This window comes from Lacerta agilis, chromosome 6 (assembly GCF_009819535.1).
Source record: "Lacerta agilis isolate rLacAgi1 chromosome 6, rLacAgi1.pri, whole genome shotgun sequence".
NCBI lineage: Eukaryota > Metazoa > Chordata > Lepidosauria > Squamata > Lacertidae > Lacerta > Lacerta agilis.
Genome location: NC_046317.1, coordinates 55,575,672 through 55,593,580, shown reverse-complemented (window position 1 = coordinate 55,593,580; position 17,909 = coordinate 55,575,672). Strand labels below are relative to the sequence as shown.

The 17,909-nt window shown below is 43.7% G+C and overlaps 1 protein-coding gene and 1 long non-coding RNA gene across 3 annotated transcripts in view; both read right to left on the bottom strand.

Moving 5' to 3' along the window:
- CDK18 (cyclin dependent kinase 18) overlaps positions 1 to 10,719 on the bottom strand; it is a 32,893-nt gene extending 22,174 nt beyond the window's left edge. The window contains exon 1 of one of the 2 annotated variants that reach the window (XM_033152827.1): positions 10,537 to 10,719. In XM_033152827.1, the coding sequence (XP_033008718.1) occupies positions 10,537 to 10,660 (124 nt within the window). In that variant the 5' untranslated portion in view covers positions 10,661 to 10,719. The remainder of the gene's footprint in view (positions 1 to 10,536) is intronic. The other variant, XM_033152826.1, reaches the window with a different exon arrangement.
- LOC117048684 lies at positions 850 to 1,619 on the bottom strand. Its single transcript, XR_004426866.1, has 2 exons — positions 1,077 to 1,619; positions 850 to 973 (listed from the first exon to the last, which is right to left on the bottom strand). It is a non-coding gene; the product is annotated as an uncharacterized LOC117048684 (long non-coding RNA).
- Positions 10,720 to 17,909: the final 7,190 nt, after the last annotated feature.

The window sequence follows — 17,909 nt, the reverse complement described above, 5'->3', positions numbered from 1 at the left end:
TGCTCTGGTTATCTCCTACTTGGACTACTGCAATGCACTCTACGTGGGGCTGCCTTTGAATGGAAACTACAATTAATTGAGAATATGGCAACTAGACTGGTGACTGGGAGTGGCTGCCGAGACCATATAACACTGGTCATGAAAGACCTACATTGGCTCCCAGTACATTTCCGAGCAACATTCAAAGTTTTGGTGCTGACTTTTAATTCCCTAAAAGGTCTTGGCCAAGTATACCTGAAGGAGCGTCTCCACCCCCATCGTTCAGCCCGGACACTGAGGTCCAGCACCGAGAGCCTTCTGGCGGTCCCCTCACTGCGAGAAGTGAGATTACAGGGAACCAGGCAGACAGCCTTCTTGGTTGTGGCACCCGGCCTGTGGAACACCCTCCCATCAGATGTCAAGGAAATAAACAACTATCTGACTTTTAGAAGACACCTGAAGGCAGCCCTGTATCAGGAATTTTTAAATGTCTGATGTTTTACAATTTTTATATATGCTGTAAGCCACCCAGAGTGGCTGGGGAAACCCAGCCAAATGGGTGGGGAATAATAATAATAATAATAATAATAATAATAATAATAATAATCGGCTTCGTGAGGACAAAATAGGGAGTGGGAGAACCACATACACCACTTTCAGTCTCTTGGCATATAGGTGGGGAAAATATTATATATATAGTGCCTACTCTTAAGCTTTCAACTGGTTCTGCTGTTTTGAGAAACGACCCTTTAAGACTACAACCCTGTAACCCGTAAGCCCCATTTAACTCAATAGGACTTATTTCTGAGTAGGCATGCATAGGATTGTGCTGTAAAACATTTAAATGACCTCTTCTCCTGAGAGCACAGCTCTGAAGTGTTGTTGAGTCACAAATGGAAAATGAAATATGAACAAAGAAGGTTCAGAAGTCCTTTGTGGAAAGCTACTTCTCTCTGGCTTGTGGTTCTATGCTCCACACTTAAGCTTGATAGGGCTTGTGATGAATGACGGGTTGCTTGGAGGCTCTGGAGCTCAAAGGCCCAGGACAGCGGTTCACAGGTTCAGTGCAGGTCACGCAGAAACCCATGAAATAAAACCCTGTGAATTTGCAGAGGCATTATTTCTAGGATAGGCATGCAAATAAATGAACTGTTTGCTAATTATCAGCTTTCTGGACAGAGACGTAGCATTTAATGAGAACTCAGCTCTGCTTCCTGCCCATTTCCTTCGCCCTTCCATATGGCAGAAACTGGGCTCTTTTGACAAAGGATACAGAATGGATGCAGAAGCACCATGCATGAAACACAATCAAACAAGACTGAATTTGGCAGTGCGAACTGATTACATAAGCTCTTTGCGGAGATAGGCAACGTTGTCCATGCTGAAAAAATGGTCATGGGAAAAAAAGGAAAAAGAAATTACCTACATAATTTTAACCTAAGTCAGATTTCAAACACAGTTAGGAGCCAGCATGGCAGAAAGATGCAAGTCATCCTCTTGTTTCTGATCTGCCAAGTGACACTGCTAAATGGCTCCTTCCAATTTCTGCTCTTTAGTTCTCCCTCCATGTAAGCTGCATATGGAGCTGCATGTGGACTTTTGCATATGCATCCTGCTATATTCCGTCCACACTAGTGGGCATAAGAAAGCTTAGCCTCTTCCCTGACAGCTGAAGTTCTGTTGAGCACGAAAGTAATCATGCATCTAAGCCATCACGTAAGGATTCTTTAGCTGTGATTCCTGCATGGCAGGGAATCAGAATAGATGATCCTTGTGGTCTTTTCCAACTCTACACTTCTATGACAAAGCACCCCATTTTAGTTTGTTTTTTTTAATCATTTTATAAAATTTGTGTTAAAACTCTTCTTGTTTAAAAGCTATTGTGCAAATAATGTTTTTATATATAGATGAAAAAGCATTCTAGTGCAAAATTAAATGCTGACTATTACTATAAAAGCAAGCTAACAAAGATGCTGCCGAAATGCTGCCAACAGGGAAAAAGGTGTGTTGAAGTGGCATGGCAATTCGATTCAATTGCCTGAAACATGACTGCATACACCAAAGCCATGCTTCTCAAAAAGAGACAGAAGAAAAGCAGGAACCTGTTGAGATTGTGCTGCTTCTTCCATTCCTTCGAAAAGAACCAGATTTTTTAAACTCTCAAAAGAAGCAGGAGAGGCAGTGGTAAAAGGCAGGAGAGTATTTATTTATTTAAGGGATTTCTTACTTAGCCTTCACCACAAGGTCCCGAGGCATGTTACAACCATTATAATCATGCCATATTAAAAGCCAATGAAACACTTGAAAACAAACCCAGGAGTGCACATCAGGCAATAGTGGTGGTTTCATAAAAGACTTAATCATAAAAGGCTAGGATAAAGTGCTGTGTCTACAGCAAAGGATGGAAACTATATAATGAAGTTACTTAACAGACATATATTTTGGTGGTAGGGGTAGACTCGACTGTGAGTTTGCTAGCTTCTGGGGCATATGCCAAGGCTGCTTTGAGAAACATTACAGTCAATACTAACTGCTGTTTCACTACCAAACATTTCAAAGTATGACGTTACCATGAAAATTAATCTAGGCCTCCCGTGTGCTCATTGCTCTGAAAGATGTGCACTTGCCCTGGTCATTTTGCCACAAAGCAGGGGGGGGGGGTAGGGCAATGGGAACATTTCTCACCATTCTTGAAATGATAAAATAATCAGAAGGATAGATGAAATGGATAGGGATGGGATCACTGCCAGGAACAGAAAAGCAGAATTGATCACTAGTCCAAACTGGAAATCTCTTATGTACCTAAACCCCCTTCCAGCTGCATCTGCTCTGTGTGCTTTATTCATCACAGAAAATGCAGTCTATGAGCATGAAAAGGCCAAATATCAGCAGGTGGACTTCTAAGCAAACTAAAATACAATGTTGAGCTGCCCAAGGCATGTTCCCTCGCACCCTTCCCCACTTACTGCTGGGTTACAGCTGACAGTCTCACCAGCTGAGAACTACCCTACATGGCAAACATTGATTTCACTGCGTTCATTTCAGTCTACTTGGACAGTTGTACAATTTGCTCACTAACCAATGAACTTGTATACACTGCATCAGTGGCGTCGCTAGCCTCTGCGCTGCTGGGGGCGGCGGCAGCGCAGAGGCACCCCCTGGGGGAGGGGCACGACGCGCGCGCCGTGACGTCATCATGACGTCACGACGCACGTGTATACAGAAAGGGGGGATTTCCCCCTTTCCGAGGCTTTTTTTCGGCGGGGGGGGTGGTGACCAGCGAGGAGGGAGTGACAAGGGTGACCCCCACCTCGCTGGTCGCCCCCCCCCGCCGAAAAAAAGCGGCGGAAAGCGGAAAAAGAAGCAGAGCGGCGCTTAAACGCGCCTGCTCTGCTTCCTTTCCAGGCTTTCCCCGCCCCCCCCCCCGCGGTTTTTTCGGCGGGGGGGTGGTGACCAGCGAGGAGGGAGTGACAAGGGTGACCCCCACCTCGCTGGTCGCCCCCCCCCGCCGAAAAAAAGCGGCGGAAAGCGGAAAAAGAAGCAGAGCGGCGCTTAAACGCGCCTGCTCTGCTTCCTTTCCAGGCTTTCCCCGCCCCCCCCCGCGGTTTTTTCGGCGGGGGGGGGGGTGACCAGCGAGGAGGGAGTGACAAGGGTGACCCCCACCTCGCTGGTCGGCCCCCCCCCGCCGAAAAAAAGCGGCGGAAAGCGGAAAAAGAAGCAGAGCGGCGCTTAAACACGCCTGCTCTGCTTCCTTTCCAGGCTTTCCCCGCCCGCCCTCCCGCGGTTTTTTTCGGCGGGGGGGGGGTGACCAGCGAGGAGGGGGTGACAACCCCCCTCGCGGGTCGCCCCCCCCGCCGAAAAAAAGCGGCAGAAGCACCCCATCCATGTGCTGCTGCTCCGGGGGTGACGGAGGGAGCGGCGCCGCGTGGGAGTGGCGGGAGGGGCCGCTTGACACCCCCACCCGCCGCTGCTCACCCTGTCACTGGGGGCGTCCCGCCCCCACCGCCCCTCCCCAGCGACGCCCCTGCACTGCATGGATCAAAACGGCAGCCTTTATTGAGCAACTCATTGCAGGGATGAAAAACTGCAGATGGAACTTCTTCAAAGCATCAATATTTCCTGGCCATCATTGATAAGTGAACCCTTTCCTGAATACTGGTTCGGTATAGCCCAAAATGCTTCCCCGAAATGGTTTCTGATATGGACCTTATAGATTTGCCATCTATGACTGGGAGAAAATTTGGGAGAGCCACTTCATTTCTGCCCTAGTGCAAATCTATTGTAGGGATGTTTAATGAAATACAGGCATTCACATGAATAAAGAAATAAACTCAGAATTAACACATCAAATAGGAGTAAAGGCTTGCAAAACATGAGGTGTGTGTCATGCCAACCTCACACAATGTTTTGTAGAAGACTGCCCTGTAAAACTACCTAGCTAAAAATACGATGCTTAGGTGGCCCTGAAAACAAGCATCATGAGTGCAATACAATACACAATGGAACAATATCTGACTCCAGATTGCACTGTAGAGCTTACATCGGTTGGACTGCATGATCTTCAACATCTCTTCCAACTCTGTTATTCCAAACTGTAGAGTTGGAAGGGACCACAAGGGTCATCTAGTCCAACCCCCTACAATGCAGGAATCTTTTGCCCAACATGGGGCTCGAACCCACAACCCTGAGATTAAGAGTCTCATGCTTTGCCGAGCTCCCAACAGGTCTGCGCGTGGAAGATTCACTAGCTAGTACGCTGGTAGCTATCAATCAAAATGGCAAATCTAATTTAAGTGATTATTAGGCAGGAGAAAATGTGATGAAAATAAGAAGAAGCAATTATAATAACACCACAATAATAATAATAATAAGCTGTCATACAGCCACATTTTGGACACTGTGCAGAATTCAGGTTGTCCGATGGAGTAGGTGAAAAAGAGAAAGGGACTAGAGTATTTTCCCCATGAAAAAAAGCTAATGATCCCACTCAGTCAGCAGGGAAGTGAAAGACTGTGCCAAGCAAGCAGAGTTCCATAGCAGGAATCCTAGTGGGCTGCAGCCCTGTAACTGCCTTGGCCAAGGTATTTATTAGAGATGTAGGCAGACTCTGTGTGAACACTGCAGAGACCTGTTTGATTCTGTTCCACTTTTTTTTTATGAGGATTACAGCAGGATTCGACAGTCAGAGCATAATGAGGGTGCATACAATATCAAAGCAAATTAAAAGAGAAACTGCAGACACTGCCGCTGCCTTTGACAAGTCTCGATCCTTTTATAAATATATTTAAACATCGCCTCTGCCAAAAACAAGCTTTGATCTCCTGGGGAAAGAGGCCAGAATCTCTCTTTGCTCTACTTGAATTGCAAACTTTTAATTACTTTGCTAAGCGTTAACATTTCTGCTCAGTCCTAAGGGCCAAGCTCCACAAAAATCTGTTTTATATGGCCTATTCTTTCCACGAAATTTTTTATTTCTTACACCCCAATCAGCCTATCAATGAAAAATCAGACACCCCCCTCAATCTGCTTCTGTCTGTAGCATTTGCTAGTCTGTCTGTATGCACAAAATTTATTGAATTTACCTTTACAGCTCTTGTGTGGAGTGGGAGGAAGAGGAAGAGAAAACAATTACTGTATCCATTGTATAGACATAGAGCCTAGAGAATCTTCCTGACTTGCTCCACATTCGCTCTGAGATTTTGTAGAGAAGAGAAATAGAATGAACTGTAATCCTATGCTAGTCCAATTGCAACTCTGCTGTTGTTCTTAGAAGGACCTCAGTGGTCTCCAATAGCTGTAAGTCAGAGGTAGGGAAATGACACCCCATTTTTTTTCCAAATGGGACTGGCACAACAGGAGGTCAGTATAGGTGGAGGAGCATAAGGTGCCTCTTGGGCTGCTGGGGACTTTGAAAAATATCCTTCCCAGCTTTGTACCATCAGACTATGCCAAGTCCAAAGGTGGCACTGCCTGGAACTCCTTGTGCACAGTTAGGTTATTGTTTGCTTTTCTGATTGTCAACCTACCGGTAAGTTTTCCTATGTGAGCTTTATTATTCCGTGTGTGTGTGTGTGTGTGAGAGAGAGGGGGGGGATTCTAGGTTTGGTGAGAAAGGGAAGATTCAAGGGCCATTGTCCTTGGTCCGTGACAGCAGTGAAATCATATGACTGAAATTATTAGGTTGTTTTATGGATTTATATGCTGCCCTTCAATAAGTTTCCAAGACAGCTGACAAAGGCTCAAAATTACAATAAAAGTTTTTTTTTTTAAAAAAAATCCAAAGTAACAGAAATATGGTGCTGGTACCTGGAAGTGAAATCATTTGGCACTAAGCTCCTTGCATAGAGTCCAAAGCTACTACCTTGTAATGCTGTATATAGTCCAAGTTTAGCCAAACCCCCCTCTTCTCTTGTTGTTTGCAAATACAATAAGCCCACATTTAACTTGTACACATTCAGTTTTACGTTGTGGCAAATATATATATATATATATATATATATATATATATATATATATATATATATATATGAAAAGGGATAGGATTCTGTGGGAAATGATGTTGGCAATCCCACTTTCCATTGAACCCAATGGGTTTTGACTATATACAATAAAAAAAAACAACTAAGATCATGGCCACTGGTCCCATCACCTCCTGGCAAATAGAAGGGGAAGAAATGGAGGCAGTGAGAGATTTTACTTTCTTGGGTTCCATGATCACTGCAGATGGTGACAGCAGTCACGAAATTAGAAGGCGCCTGCTTCTTGGGAGAAAAGCAATGACAAACCTAGACAGCATCTTAAAAAGCAAAGACATCACCTTGCCGACAAAGGTCCGTATAGTTAAAGCTATGGTTTTCCCAGTAGTAATGTACGGAAGTGAGAGCTGGACCATAAAGAAGGCTGATCATTGAAGAATTGATGCTTTTGAATTAAGGTGCTGGAGGAGACTCCTGAGAGTCCCATGGACTGCAAGAAGATCAAACCTATCAATTATTAAGGAAATCAGGTCTGAGTGCTCACTGGAAGGACAGATCCTGAAGCTGAGGCTCCAATACTTTGGCTACCTCATGAGAAGAGAAGACTCCCTGGAAAAGACCTGATGTTGGGAAAGATGGAGGGCACAAGGAGAAGGGGACAACAGAGGACAAGATGGTTGGACAGTGTTCTCAAAGCTACCAACATGAGCCTGACCAAACTGCGGGAGGCAGTGGAAGACAGGAGTGCCTGGTGTGCTCTGGTCCATGGGGTCACGAAGAGTTGGACACGACTAAACGACTAAACAACAACAGTGATGCCCAGAACACATTACAGGCTTACTGTAGACTAAACCATAAACTTGAGCAGGATGTTTTAGCTAGGAAACAGGACACAATCCATGTTCTTAAATAATAGGCACTGCATCTTAATACAAAATTTTAAAAATCAATATATTAACAGTGCAATCATATCTACTCAAATGTAAGCCCCATTAAGTTAAATGGACTTATTCTCAGGTAACTGTGCATAGATATGCAACTTAAGAAATCTGAAAAAGATGCAAGATTAGCCCCTCAACAATTAGATTCCACTATAATCAAACAAGAACAATTCAAAAACATATATTCTATTCACTGAGGAGTGTGATTGGTTTTATAGTATTCAATTGACCAGTTCTGAACAAAGCTAGAGTTTGTCTTCTCTCTATTATGCAAATATGGCTCATAAATTTTGACAATGTCAAAAGTAGCTAATGACACACCAATTTTTAAATTGGAAATTACAGGCTGGTTAGCTTAATGTCTGTTCTGCTTAAATGGGGGGTATTGTTAAAGATCAAGTAGCCAAGCATATAGAAGAAGCAGAGCCAGAATGACTTCTGCAAGGGCAAGTCCTGTCTCTTGTATCTGTATGACTTAAACAGAAGTGATCTGGTTGCCATAGCATACTTGGACTTTCAAAAAGCTTTCAACTAGGCACCTCACCAAAGACTCTTGAGTAAGCTTAGTAGTCATGGAATGAGTGGAGAGATCCAGATGTGGATAAGGAACTGGATAAATAGCAGAAAGCAGAGCAGGAATAAATGGACAGTTCTCTGATGGAGAGAGATAGAAAGTGGAGTCCCTCAAGGGTTGAGACCAGTGCTGAAGTAAGATTCAGTTAGCACTCTAGGGAGATTTTGAGCACAGAATGGGGAATGCACCACCTTGTCTTTTGCCTCAGGCAGTAAAATGGCTTGGGCCACCTCTTGAAGAACAGGACGAAATGGGCCACTGGCTTGAACCAGAATGCTCTTCTTATGTTCTTGGCGGCTGGTCAGTTTTTGGACACAATTCAAAGTGCTGGTTATGACTTGTAAGGACACACACAGCTTAAGACCAGGACAGCTGAAGAACTACTGATTTCCACATGTCTACCCTGGCTTTAAGATCTTCTGGGAAGCCCCATTGACACCTGAGGCACATCTGGGAGGGTTAAGAGAGGTCCTTTTCAGTACCCCCCCCCCCCGGAATCCCCTTCCCAGGAAAGCTAGTCTTGCCCCTGCATTGATTAACCTTCTGCTGTCAGGCAAAGACCTTTTTTTAAGAGGAGGCTTTTGGCCTATGATATGAGTGCTCAGCCTTATGGGGATTTTAACTGGCCATAACCATCTGCCACTCTGTTTTTATTGTACTTGGAATGATTTTATCTCCTTTTTTAAAAATACATATTATTTTGTCTTGTATATCTTTCTATCTTTGTAGGGTGCCTTTCGCACTAATGTGGAAACAAATAAACAAACAAAACAAAACCCAATCTAATAAATAAACACATCAAGATCCAATCCATAACTGTCTGTAAACAACTGCTCTGATAACAAAACTCAAGATCAAAGTTTTCCATTCCTTTTCCTTTCTTCGCATATTGTGATATTTTTTCCTTTGGTTTATGTTTCTCATTCTTTCCTATAAAAATTGGAGAGAAAGCTCCTGCTATTTCTTTATGTGGTTATCCTCCAGCTGTGTGGGCAGCACTTGAAACAATAAGCTAATCTGAGATAATAAAACCATATTTATAGAAGAAAACCATATTGAAAATGGCAGATGCAACTGTAGCTATTGTCCTGTTAGGGATATTACATCAAAACACATTCCTTCTATGTGTACATAGTTCTTCTTTTCTACCATTCAAATGTGTCTCAAAGTACCTTACTTTGCCTGTTGTTTAAATGATAGGCTAGCCCTGCTTTCACCAGCCTGGTGCCCTCTAGATGTTTTGGACTACAACTCCCATCAGCTCCAACCAGGGCAATGTTGGCTCTCATCAGCTGCAGGCAGCATGGGAGTTGTAGTCCAAGTGATCTGGAGGACACCAGATGTCTCTTCTGCAGATTAATTCCAATTGTTTGCGTTTCACTGTCTTTATTTTTAACTAGCTAATTTTCCATTTTCAGCTACCTCTAGCTCCATTAATTTCACAGACCGCATCAGTTAAGGTCACCACAATGCCATCTATGTATAGACTTAGTTTGTATTCATTGTTTTTCACTTTTACACCCCGAATCATCCGGAGCTCTCTTACTGCTAATGGTTCCAGGCACAAGACAAGTAAGAGGGCCTATAAATTGTTGTTTTATTGTACTGTCATTTTGAAAACTCATTTGCATACAGAGGGAAAAGTCTGGGTCCCTGTTAATGCTATGGGTGAGACAGAGGATCTTCCTCATTACTAATTGCCTTATGAGGAAGTTAGAAAACCTGTGCTTCCTCTCTTAGTAAACAACAGTAAAATCTCTAAAATTTACCTGCTAGAAGGTAGAGTAATTTTTTTTTTTTACTCTGGCAGTGGCTTTCCTTCCAGTTGCAAAAATCTGGATAAATTCATGCAAAGGAATGAAATGGAAAACTCACTTCCTCTGCATGATGGTTCTCAACATTCAATTTTGTACAACTTATGTTTCTAGAAGATGGAAAGGTAAAGGGACCCCTGACCGTTAAGTCCAGTCACGGACGACTCTGGGGTTGCAGTGCTCATCTCGCTTTACTGGCCGAGGGAGCCAGCGTTTGTCCGCAGACAGCTTCTGGGTCATGTGGCTAGCATTACTAACCCGCTTCTGGCGAACCAGAAATGCTGTTTACCTTCCTGCCGGGGCGGTGCCTATTTAACTACTTGCACTTTGATGTGCTTTTGAAACAGAAACGCTGTTTACCTTCCCACCGGACCGGTACCTATTTATCTACTTGCACTTTGACATGCTTTCGAACTGCTAGGTGGAAAGGAGCAGGGCTCGCCCGTCGCAGCGATTCGAACTACCGACCTTCTGATTGGCAAGCCCTAGGCTCTGCTACCTGTATAGTGGATTAATGCCAATATTATTTTTGTGTGGACAGTGCCATATTGCCTATATAAGGATTCACACCCACCTCTGTACCTCAGAAACAGAGAGATTCATTCATTCATTCATTCATTCATTCATGTAAACTAAATGAAATGGAATTATAATCACTACCAAGCATGCATTACCCCAATTTTATGGACACCTATTGCCTCTGCGAACTTCAGCTGCCATTCAGTGCTGCTGACCCCTGTTATTTTTTTTACCTTCGTTCTTTCTGTTGTTGAGCTGGTTAAACTGCTCGGTGAACTCTGCCAGCGACTCCTCAATCGTTTCTGTCCGGGGAACCGAAAGGGAAAAACGCCGCTTGAAAGTTTTCATCTTGTTCATTGTATCTTCTGTGGCAAGGTAACAACAGGATCTGGATTGGGAAGGAAGGAAAAACAGTCCATTGAGGAACTCAGCCAGATTAGAGAGAAGTGTACCTGGGCACTGCAATCCAAACCAGAGGATGAAATCCAAACCCCATTGCAATGACAGATATTTCCAAAAAAATATCCAGTGTTCCATTCAGGAGCAGTTCATCCAACTTTGGGTTAGGGCTTATTTCTCATCTGATGAGATGGATCTACTTTAAGCAGGCCTGGAATGGACTTTTAGGGTCCAACGTAACACAACAGCAGCAGTTCCATGTGCTTAAATGCAGAGTTCTGATTATACAGAAAAGTGTATGTGCTTTCAACAGCTGGTATTGGACCCTGGCTGGTAGTGCCAGCTCCAGATTTAGGTGGGCAGGGCTTGGGCTTGGGAAATATGCTCTCAGAGCACCCACCTCCACACCACTGCTCATTGACTTTGATTTATGTCTGCTCAAAAGGACAGAGCAAGGATAAACTGCTGCACCTTCTTCTGGTTCTTCCTATGGCTTGCAGGCTGGTAGATGACAGGTAAACAGGGAGCAACAGCAACAAGGAGGATGAGGAACAGGGCCATGGTGGCTTAGCAATAGATCCCATGATAAGTAAGGTGTGGGCCTTGGCAGGTGCCTGGTAATAATAGCCCAATACTGACCCTGCACAGGTCAATTCTTTGTCCAGGGCATCTGTCTACCAGCTCCATTTGGTATGACGGCTGAGACCCTACCTGCCCGCAGACTGTCTCGCCAGAGTGGTGCATGCTCTAGTTATCTCCCGATTGGACTACAGTCGTATCTTGGATCCCAAATGCCCTGGAACTCGGACGTTTTGGCTCCCGAATGCCACAACCCCAGAAGTGATTTTATCTATGCAAGGCTTTGGTTTTATGTCTTATTTTGCATTTAAATGAAAATAAGTCTTGTTTATTGGAAGCTGCCCAGAGAACTTTGTTATGGGGTAGCATACAAATGCCATGAAAACAACTACTACATAATGATTTAGAAACGCACAAAATGCCACCACACTAAGTGGCTGCTTCCTAATCTGAAAGAAGCAATTGCAAATGCAATTTGGATACATCTATGTCCCCAACATCAGCCTCCAAATACATACTTCAAGCTGAAGTTGACCAGCAATAATGAAACTCAGTTGTCACGTTGTCTCTAGTTTATGGCTGCTTCAAGAAGCCTCAGATTCAAGATCACTTGGGGCCAATTTTGTGGTTTTGTGAAAGCATCCTTGAAAGCTAGAGAGACATTATCTTCAAATTATAAACACAATCTATTAAAAGTAACAATGAGCTCATCACTCAGCTTCCTCTCAGGCTGCCTGCATTCTGATCAGGCCACCTTTCATTGGCCTTTACCTGAGAAATGATTCATTCTAAAAACATTAGCAGATGGTTGCTGCCTGCAGCTGCCTCAAACTAGCTTTGCTTTCCCCTTGGGGTTCCCCACCCCCACCCCACAACAAAACTAATAAGCACTATAGATTATCAGCTGTTTGGAGCAGCTAGATGGCAAGAATAGGATTCTTCTCAGAGCAGAGAATCCTCTCAGATTCAGACTTAGATTTCAATGTAAAATATGTGTCATTGGTTGGGCTGTGCATCTGGGGCCAAGGGAATAACAGAGCCTTAGCTGGGGCAGACTCAGGTCTCCTTTATTTCAGCTCACATGCAGTTAGGAATTTGCAGCCTCTCAGAGGAGAGAGATTGTCAAAACACAGCAACTGAAACTGTACATCTTGTGCTCCCATTAATTAACTTTGCTTCCACAGGAACATTTCAATTGTTAATTAGCACATATGCACCCAGGGCACGAAGGCCAGTCAGACTGCAGTTTCTAGCATCCCAAGCATTGCTGCTCTTCTAGACATGTTCTTGCTTTGCCAACCCGGTGCCCTCCAAATGCTTTCGACTACAGCTCCCACCAGCCCCAGCTTGCACAGCCAATCTGGTTGATGGGAGATGCAGTGTATTTTCTATGAAAGTGTGGCTTGTAAGTATATAAATAAATAAATAAATAAATAAATAAATAAAATAAGTGTGTGTGAGAGAAAGTGACCCTGGACTTAATGCTGAGCAGTGCCCAGTGCAAGAAATAAGTGTTGGCAAAGCAAGGGCTTTGTGAATACAGGGCTATCAAATTAGGTATATATGTCAAAGGGAAATTTCCAATTTCCAGATGCATTTAATTTCGAATGACGAAACTTCTAAAAAAGTAAAATATACAAATAAGTTAAAGGGAAAGCCAAGTAGGTCAAAGATGGATAAGATGAGGGATATTGGGCTTGCCAGTAGTACATGTGGAAAGGACCTGGGGATCTTAGTAGACCACATGCTTCAAATGAATCAACAGTGTGCTGCAGCAGCAAAAAAGGCTAATGCTAGTCTAGGCTGTATCAACAGAAGTCCAGATCAAGGGAAGTAATAGTCTCACTCTATTCTGCATTGGTCAGACCACACCTGGAATACTGTGTCCAGTTCTGGGAACTACAATTTGAGACGGATATTGACAAGCTGGAACATGTACAAAATAGGGCGACCAAGATGATGGGTCTGGAAACCAAGCCTTATGAGGAACGGTTGAAGGAACTGGGTGTGCTTAGCCTGTAAATGAGGAGACCGAGAAGAGATATGATAGCCATCTTGAAACATCTCAAGTGCTGTCACATGGAAGATGGAGCAAGCTTGTTTTCTCCTGCTCTGGAGCATAGGACCCATACCAATGGCTTCAAGTTAAAAGAAAGGAGATTACGATAACATGGGGAAGAAATTTCTGTCGGTAAGAGTTTACTGACAGTGGAATGGACTCCCTTGGAAGGTGGATGACTCTCCTTCCTTGGAGGTTTTTAAGCAGAGGTTGGATGGCCATCTTCATAGATGCTTTAGTTGAGATTCCTCAATTACAGGGTGTTTGACTAGATGACCCTCGAGACCCCTTCCAACTCCACGATTCTATGACTCCAAATGTCTTCAGGGTATTTGGAGATTATTTAAAGCTGTAGCAATAGAAGCTGAGCTAAAATGCATACCATACTTTAGAAAAGATAGCTGAGCAGCTTGCCAGCAAGAGCAGAACCAAGGAAGCTATAAAAAGCAAGGAGGCTTCCTTAAAGATGTGGAAGTGTCACTCAAATAAGAACAAATTCTGGCAAAACAAATGCAATTTAACAATAGAGCAAGAAAATAACAAGAAGAACAATATGTGAGGAACCCATCGTTAAGAATACAGGGGCAAAACAGCAAACATTTCTATAAATACATCCAAAGCAGGAAGCCAGACATGGATTTACCCAATGAAGCCGGTTGGCAGTACATTCAGGACATGCAAAGGGAAGCACTTATTCACACAGCTCATAACAGATTTATGGAACGTGCTAGCTTTGGAAAGATTTCAAACAAATTCAAGGAGAATGTCTATTCACATATACTAGAAACTAAGTAGAATCTCCAGGTTTCACAGCAACAGGCTACAGTTAAAGGGGGAATTTATTTACAATATTTCTTACCTGCTTTTTGCTGCAATGTCCCAGGAAAACCCCCTTCATGGATCACTGCCTTGTCGTGGCGAAGGGGCTTGAATTACTCAGGGAAGCTATGAGCTATGCCGTGCAGGGCCACCCAAGATGGACAGGTCATAGTGGAGAGTTTGGACCAAACGTGATCCACCTGGAGGAGGAACTGGCAACCCACTCCAGTATCCCTGCCAAGAAAACTCCATGGACAAAGACAACAGGCATATAAAAGATATGACGCTGGAAGATGAGCCCCTCAGGTCGGAAGGCGTCCAACATGCTACTGGGGAAGAGCGGAGGACAAGTACAAGTAGATCCAAAGCTGATGAAGCGGCTGGGCCAAAGCCGAAAGGACACTCAGTTGCGGATATGCCTGGAAGCGAAAGGAAAGTCCAATGCTGTAAAGAAAAGTATTGCATAGGAACCTGGAATGTAAGAACCATGAACCTTGGTAAGCTGGATGTGGTCAAAAATGAGATGGCAAGAATAAACATTGACATCCTAGGCATCAGTGAACTAAAATGGACGGGAATGGGCGAATTCAGTTCAGATGACTATCATATCTACTACTGCGGGCAGGAATCCCGTAAAAGAAATGGAGTGGCCCTCATAGTCAACAAAAGAGTGGCGAAAGCTGTACTGGGATGCAATTTCAAAAATGATAGATTGATCTCGATACGAATCCAAGGCAGTCCTTTTAACATCACAGTAATCCAAGTTTATGCACCAACTTCCAGTGCTGAAGAAACTGAAATTGACCAATTCTATGAAGACTTACAACACCTTATAGAAATGACACCAAAGAAGGATGTTCTTCTCATTATAGGAGATTGGAATGCTAAAGTAGGGAGTCAAGAGATAAAAGGAACAACTGGCAAGTTTGGCCTTGGAGTTCAAAATGAAGCAGGGCAAAGGCTAATAGAGTTCTGTCAGGAGAACAAGCTGGTCATCACAAACACTCTTTTCCAACAACACAAGAGACGACTCTACACATGGACATCACCAGATGGGCGACATCGAAATCAGATTGATTATATTCTCTGCAGCCAAAGATGGAGAAGCTCTATACACTCAGCAAAAACAAGACCTGGAGCTGACTGTGGCTCTGATCATCAGCTTCTAATAGCAAAATTCCAGCTTAAACTGAAGAAAGTAGGAAAAACCACTGGGCCAGTAAGATACAATCTAAATCAAATTCCTTATGAATACACAGTTGAAGTGAAAAACAGGTTTAAGGACTTAGATTTGGTGGATAGAGTGCCTGAAGAACTGTGGATGGAGGCTCGTAACATTATACAGGAGGCAGCAACGAAAACCATCCCAATGAAAAAGAAATGCAAGAAAGCAAAGTGGCTGTCCAATGAGGCCTTAAAAATAGCGGGGGAGAGAAGGCAAGCAAAATGCGAGGGAGATAGTGAAAGATACAGCAAATTGAATGCAGATTTCCAAAGAATAGCAAGGAGAGACAAGAGGGCCTTTCTAAACGAGCAATGCAAAGAAATAGAGGAAAATAACAGAATGGGAAAAACCAGAGATCTGTTCAAGAAAATTGGAGATATGAAAGGAACATTTCGTACAAAGATTACCACAATTAAGGACAAAAGTGGAAAGGACCTAACAGAAGCAGAAGACATCAAGAAGACGTGGCAAGAATACACAGAGGAACTATACCAGAAAGATATAGAGGTCTCATGCACCCCAGGTAGTGTGGTTGCTGACCTTGAGCCAGACATCCTGGAGAGTGAAGTCAAATGGGCCTTAGAAAGCCTTGCTAACAACAAGGCCAGTGGAAGTGATGATATTCCAGCTGAACTATTTAAAATCCTAAAAGATGATGCTGTTAAGGTGCTACACTCAATATGCCAACAAGTTTGGAAAACTCAGCAGTGGCCAGAGGATTGGAGAAGATCAGTTTACATCCCAATCCCAAAGAAGGGCAGTGCCAAAGAATGCTCTAACTACCACACAATTGCACTCATTTCACACTCTAGCAAGGTTATGCTTAAAATTCTACAAGGCAGGCTTAAGCAGTACGTGGACCGAGAACTCCCAGAAGTGCAAGCTGGATTTCGAAGGGGCAGAGGAACCAGAGACCAAATTGCAAACATGCGCTGGATTATGGAGAAAGCTAGAGAGTTCCAGAAAAACATCTACTTCTGCTTCATTGACTACGCAAAAGCATTTGACTGTGTCGACCACAGCAAACTATGGAAAGTTCTTAAAGAAATGGGAGTGCCGGATCACCTCATCTGTCTCCTGAGAAATCTCTATTTGGGACAAGAAGCTACAGTTAGAACTGGATATGGAATAACTGATTGGTTCAAAATTGGGAAAGGAGTACGACAAGGCTGTATATTGTCTCCCTGCTTATTTAACTTATATGCAGAATTCATCATGCGAAAGGCTGGGCTGGATGAATCCCAAATCGGAATTAAGATTGCCGGAAAAAATATCAACAACCTCAGATATGCTGATGATACAACCTTGATGGCAGAAAGTGAGGAGGAATTGAAGTACTTTTTAATGAGGGTGAAAGAGGAAAGCGCAAAATATGGTCTGAAGCTCAACATCAAAAAAACTAAGATCATGGCCACTGGTCCCATCACCTCCTGGCAAATAGAAGGGGAAGAAATGGAGGCAGTGAGAGATTTCACTTTCTTGGGTTCCATGATCACTGCAGATGGTGACAGCAGTCACGAAATTAGAAGACGCCTGCTTCTTGGGAGAAAAGCAATGACAAACCTAGACAGCATCTTAAAAAGCAAAGACATCACCTTGCCAACAAAGGTCCGTATAGTTAAAGCTATGGTTTTCCCAGTAGTAATGTACGGAAGTGAGAGCTGGACCATCAAGAAGGCTGATCGCCGAAGAGTTGATGCTTTTGAATTATGGTGCTGGAGGAGACTCTTGAGAGTCCCATGGACTGCAAGAAGATCAAACCTATCCATTCTCAAGGAAATCGGCCCTGAGTGCTCACTAGAAGGACAGATCCTGAAGTTGAGGCTCCAGTACTTTGGCCACCTCATGAGAAGAGAAGACTCCCTGGAAAAGACCCTGATGTTGGGAAAGATGGAGGGCACAAGGAGAAGGGGACGACAAAGGATGAGATGGTTGGACAGTATTCTCGAAGCTACTAACATGAGTTTGGCCAAACTGCGGGAGGCAGTGAATGATAGGCGTGCCTGGCGTGCTCTGGTCCATGGGGTCACGAAGAGTCGGACACGACTGAACGACTGAACAACAACAACAACACCCAGGAAAACAGTGTGTACAATTATAAACGCTATGGTTCAAGAGAACTATTGTCTCCACACCCTACTTAAAGGCTTTCTAGCCACTTTGGGAAACGGAATCCTGGACTTTGCGCATAATGTGTGAAACTTGCCTAAGATTACTCTGATAGGTTTTCCAAGCAAAATAAATAAATAGAATACTGTGGTGTGCTAAGGCTCAGTCCTCCTTGGGTGAAGCAATGACTGATCTTCTTTCCTTCTTTGGCATTTATTAGAGGCTCCTTCTAGTCTTGCTTCATACTGCATTGTTAGATTTTAAATTTCAGAGTGCCTGCACACAGATTTGGAGCATGTGGTTCGTTAACAGTCCCCCGACTGTTTCCAAGACAGTATGAATGCTAAAACCATTTTAGCCCCAAGGGCTAGCCCTATCAATCCAACTGCTAAAACACACACACCTGTGGTATGCAT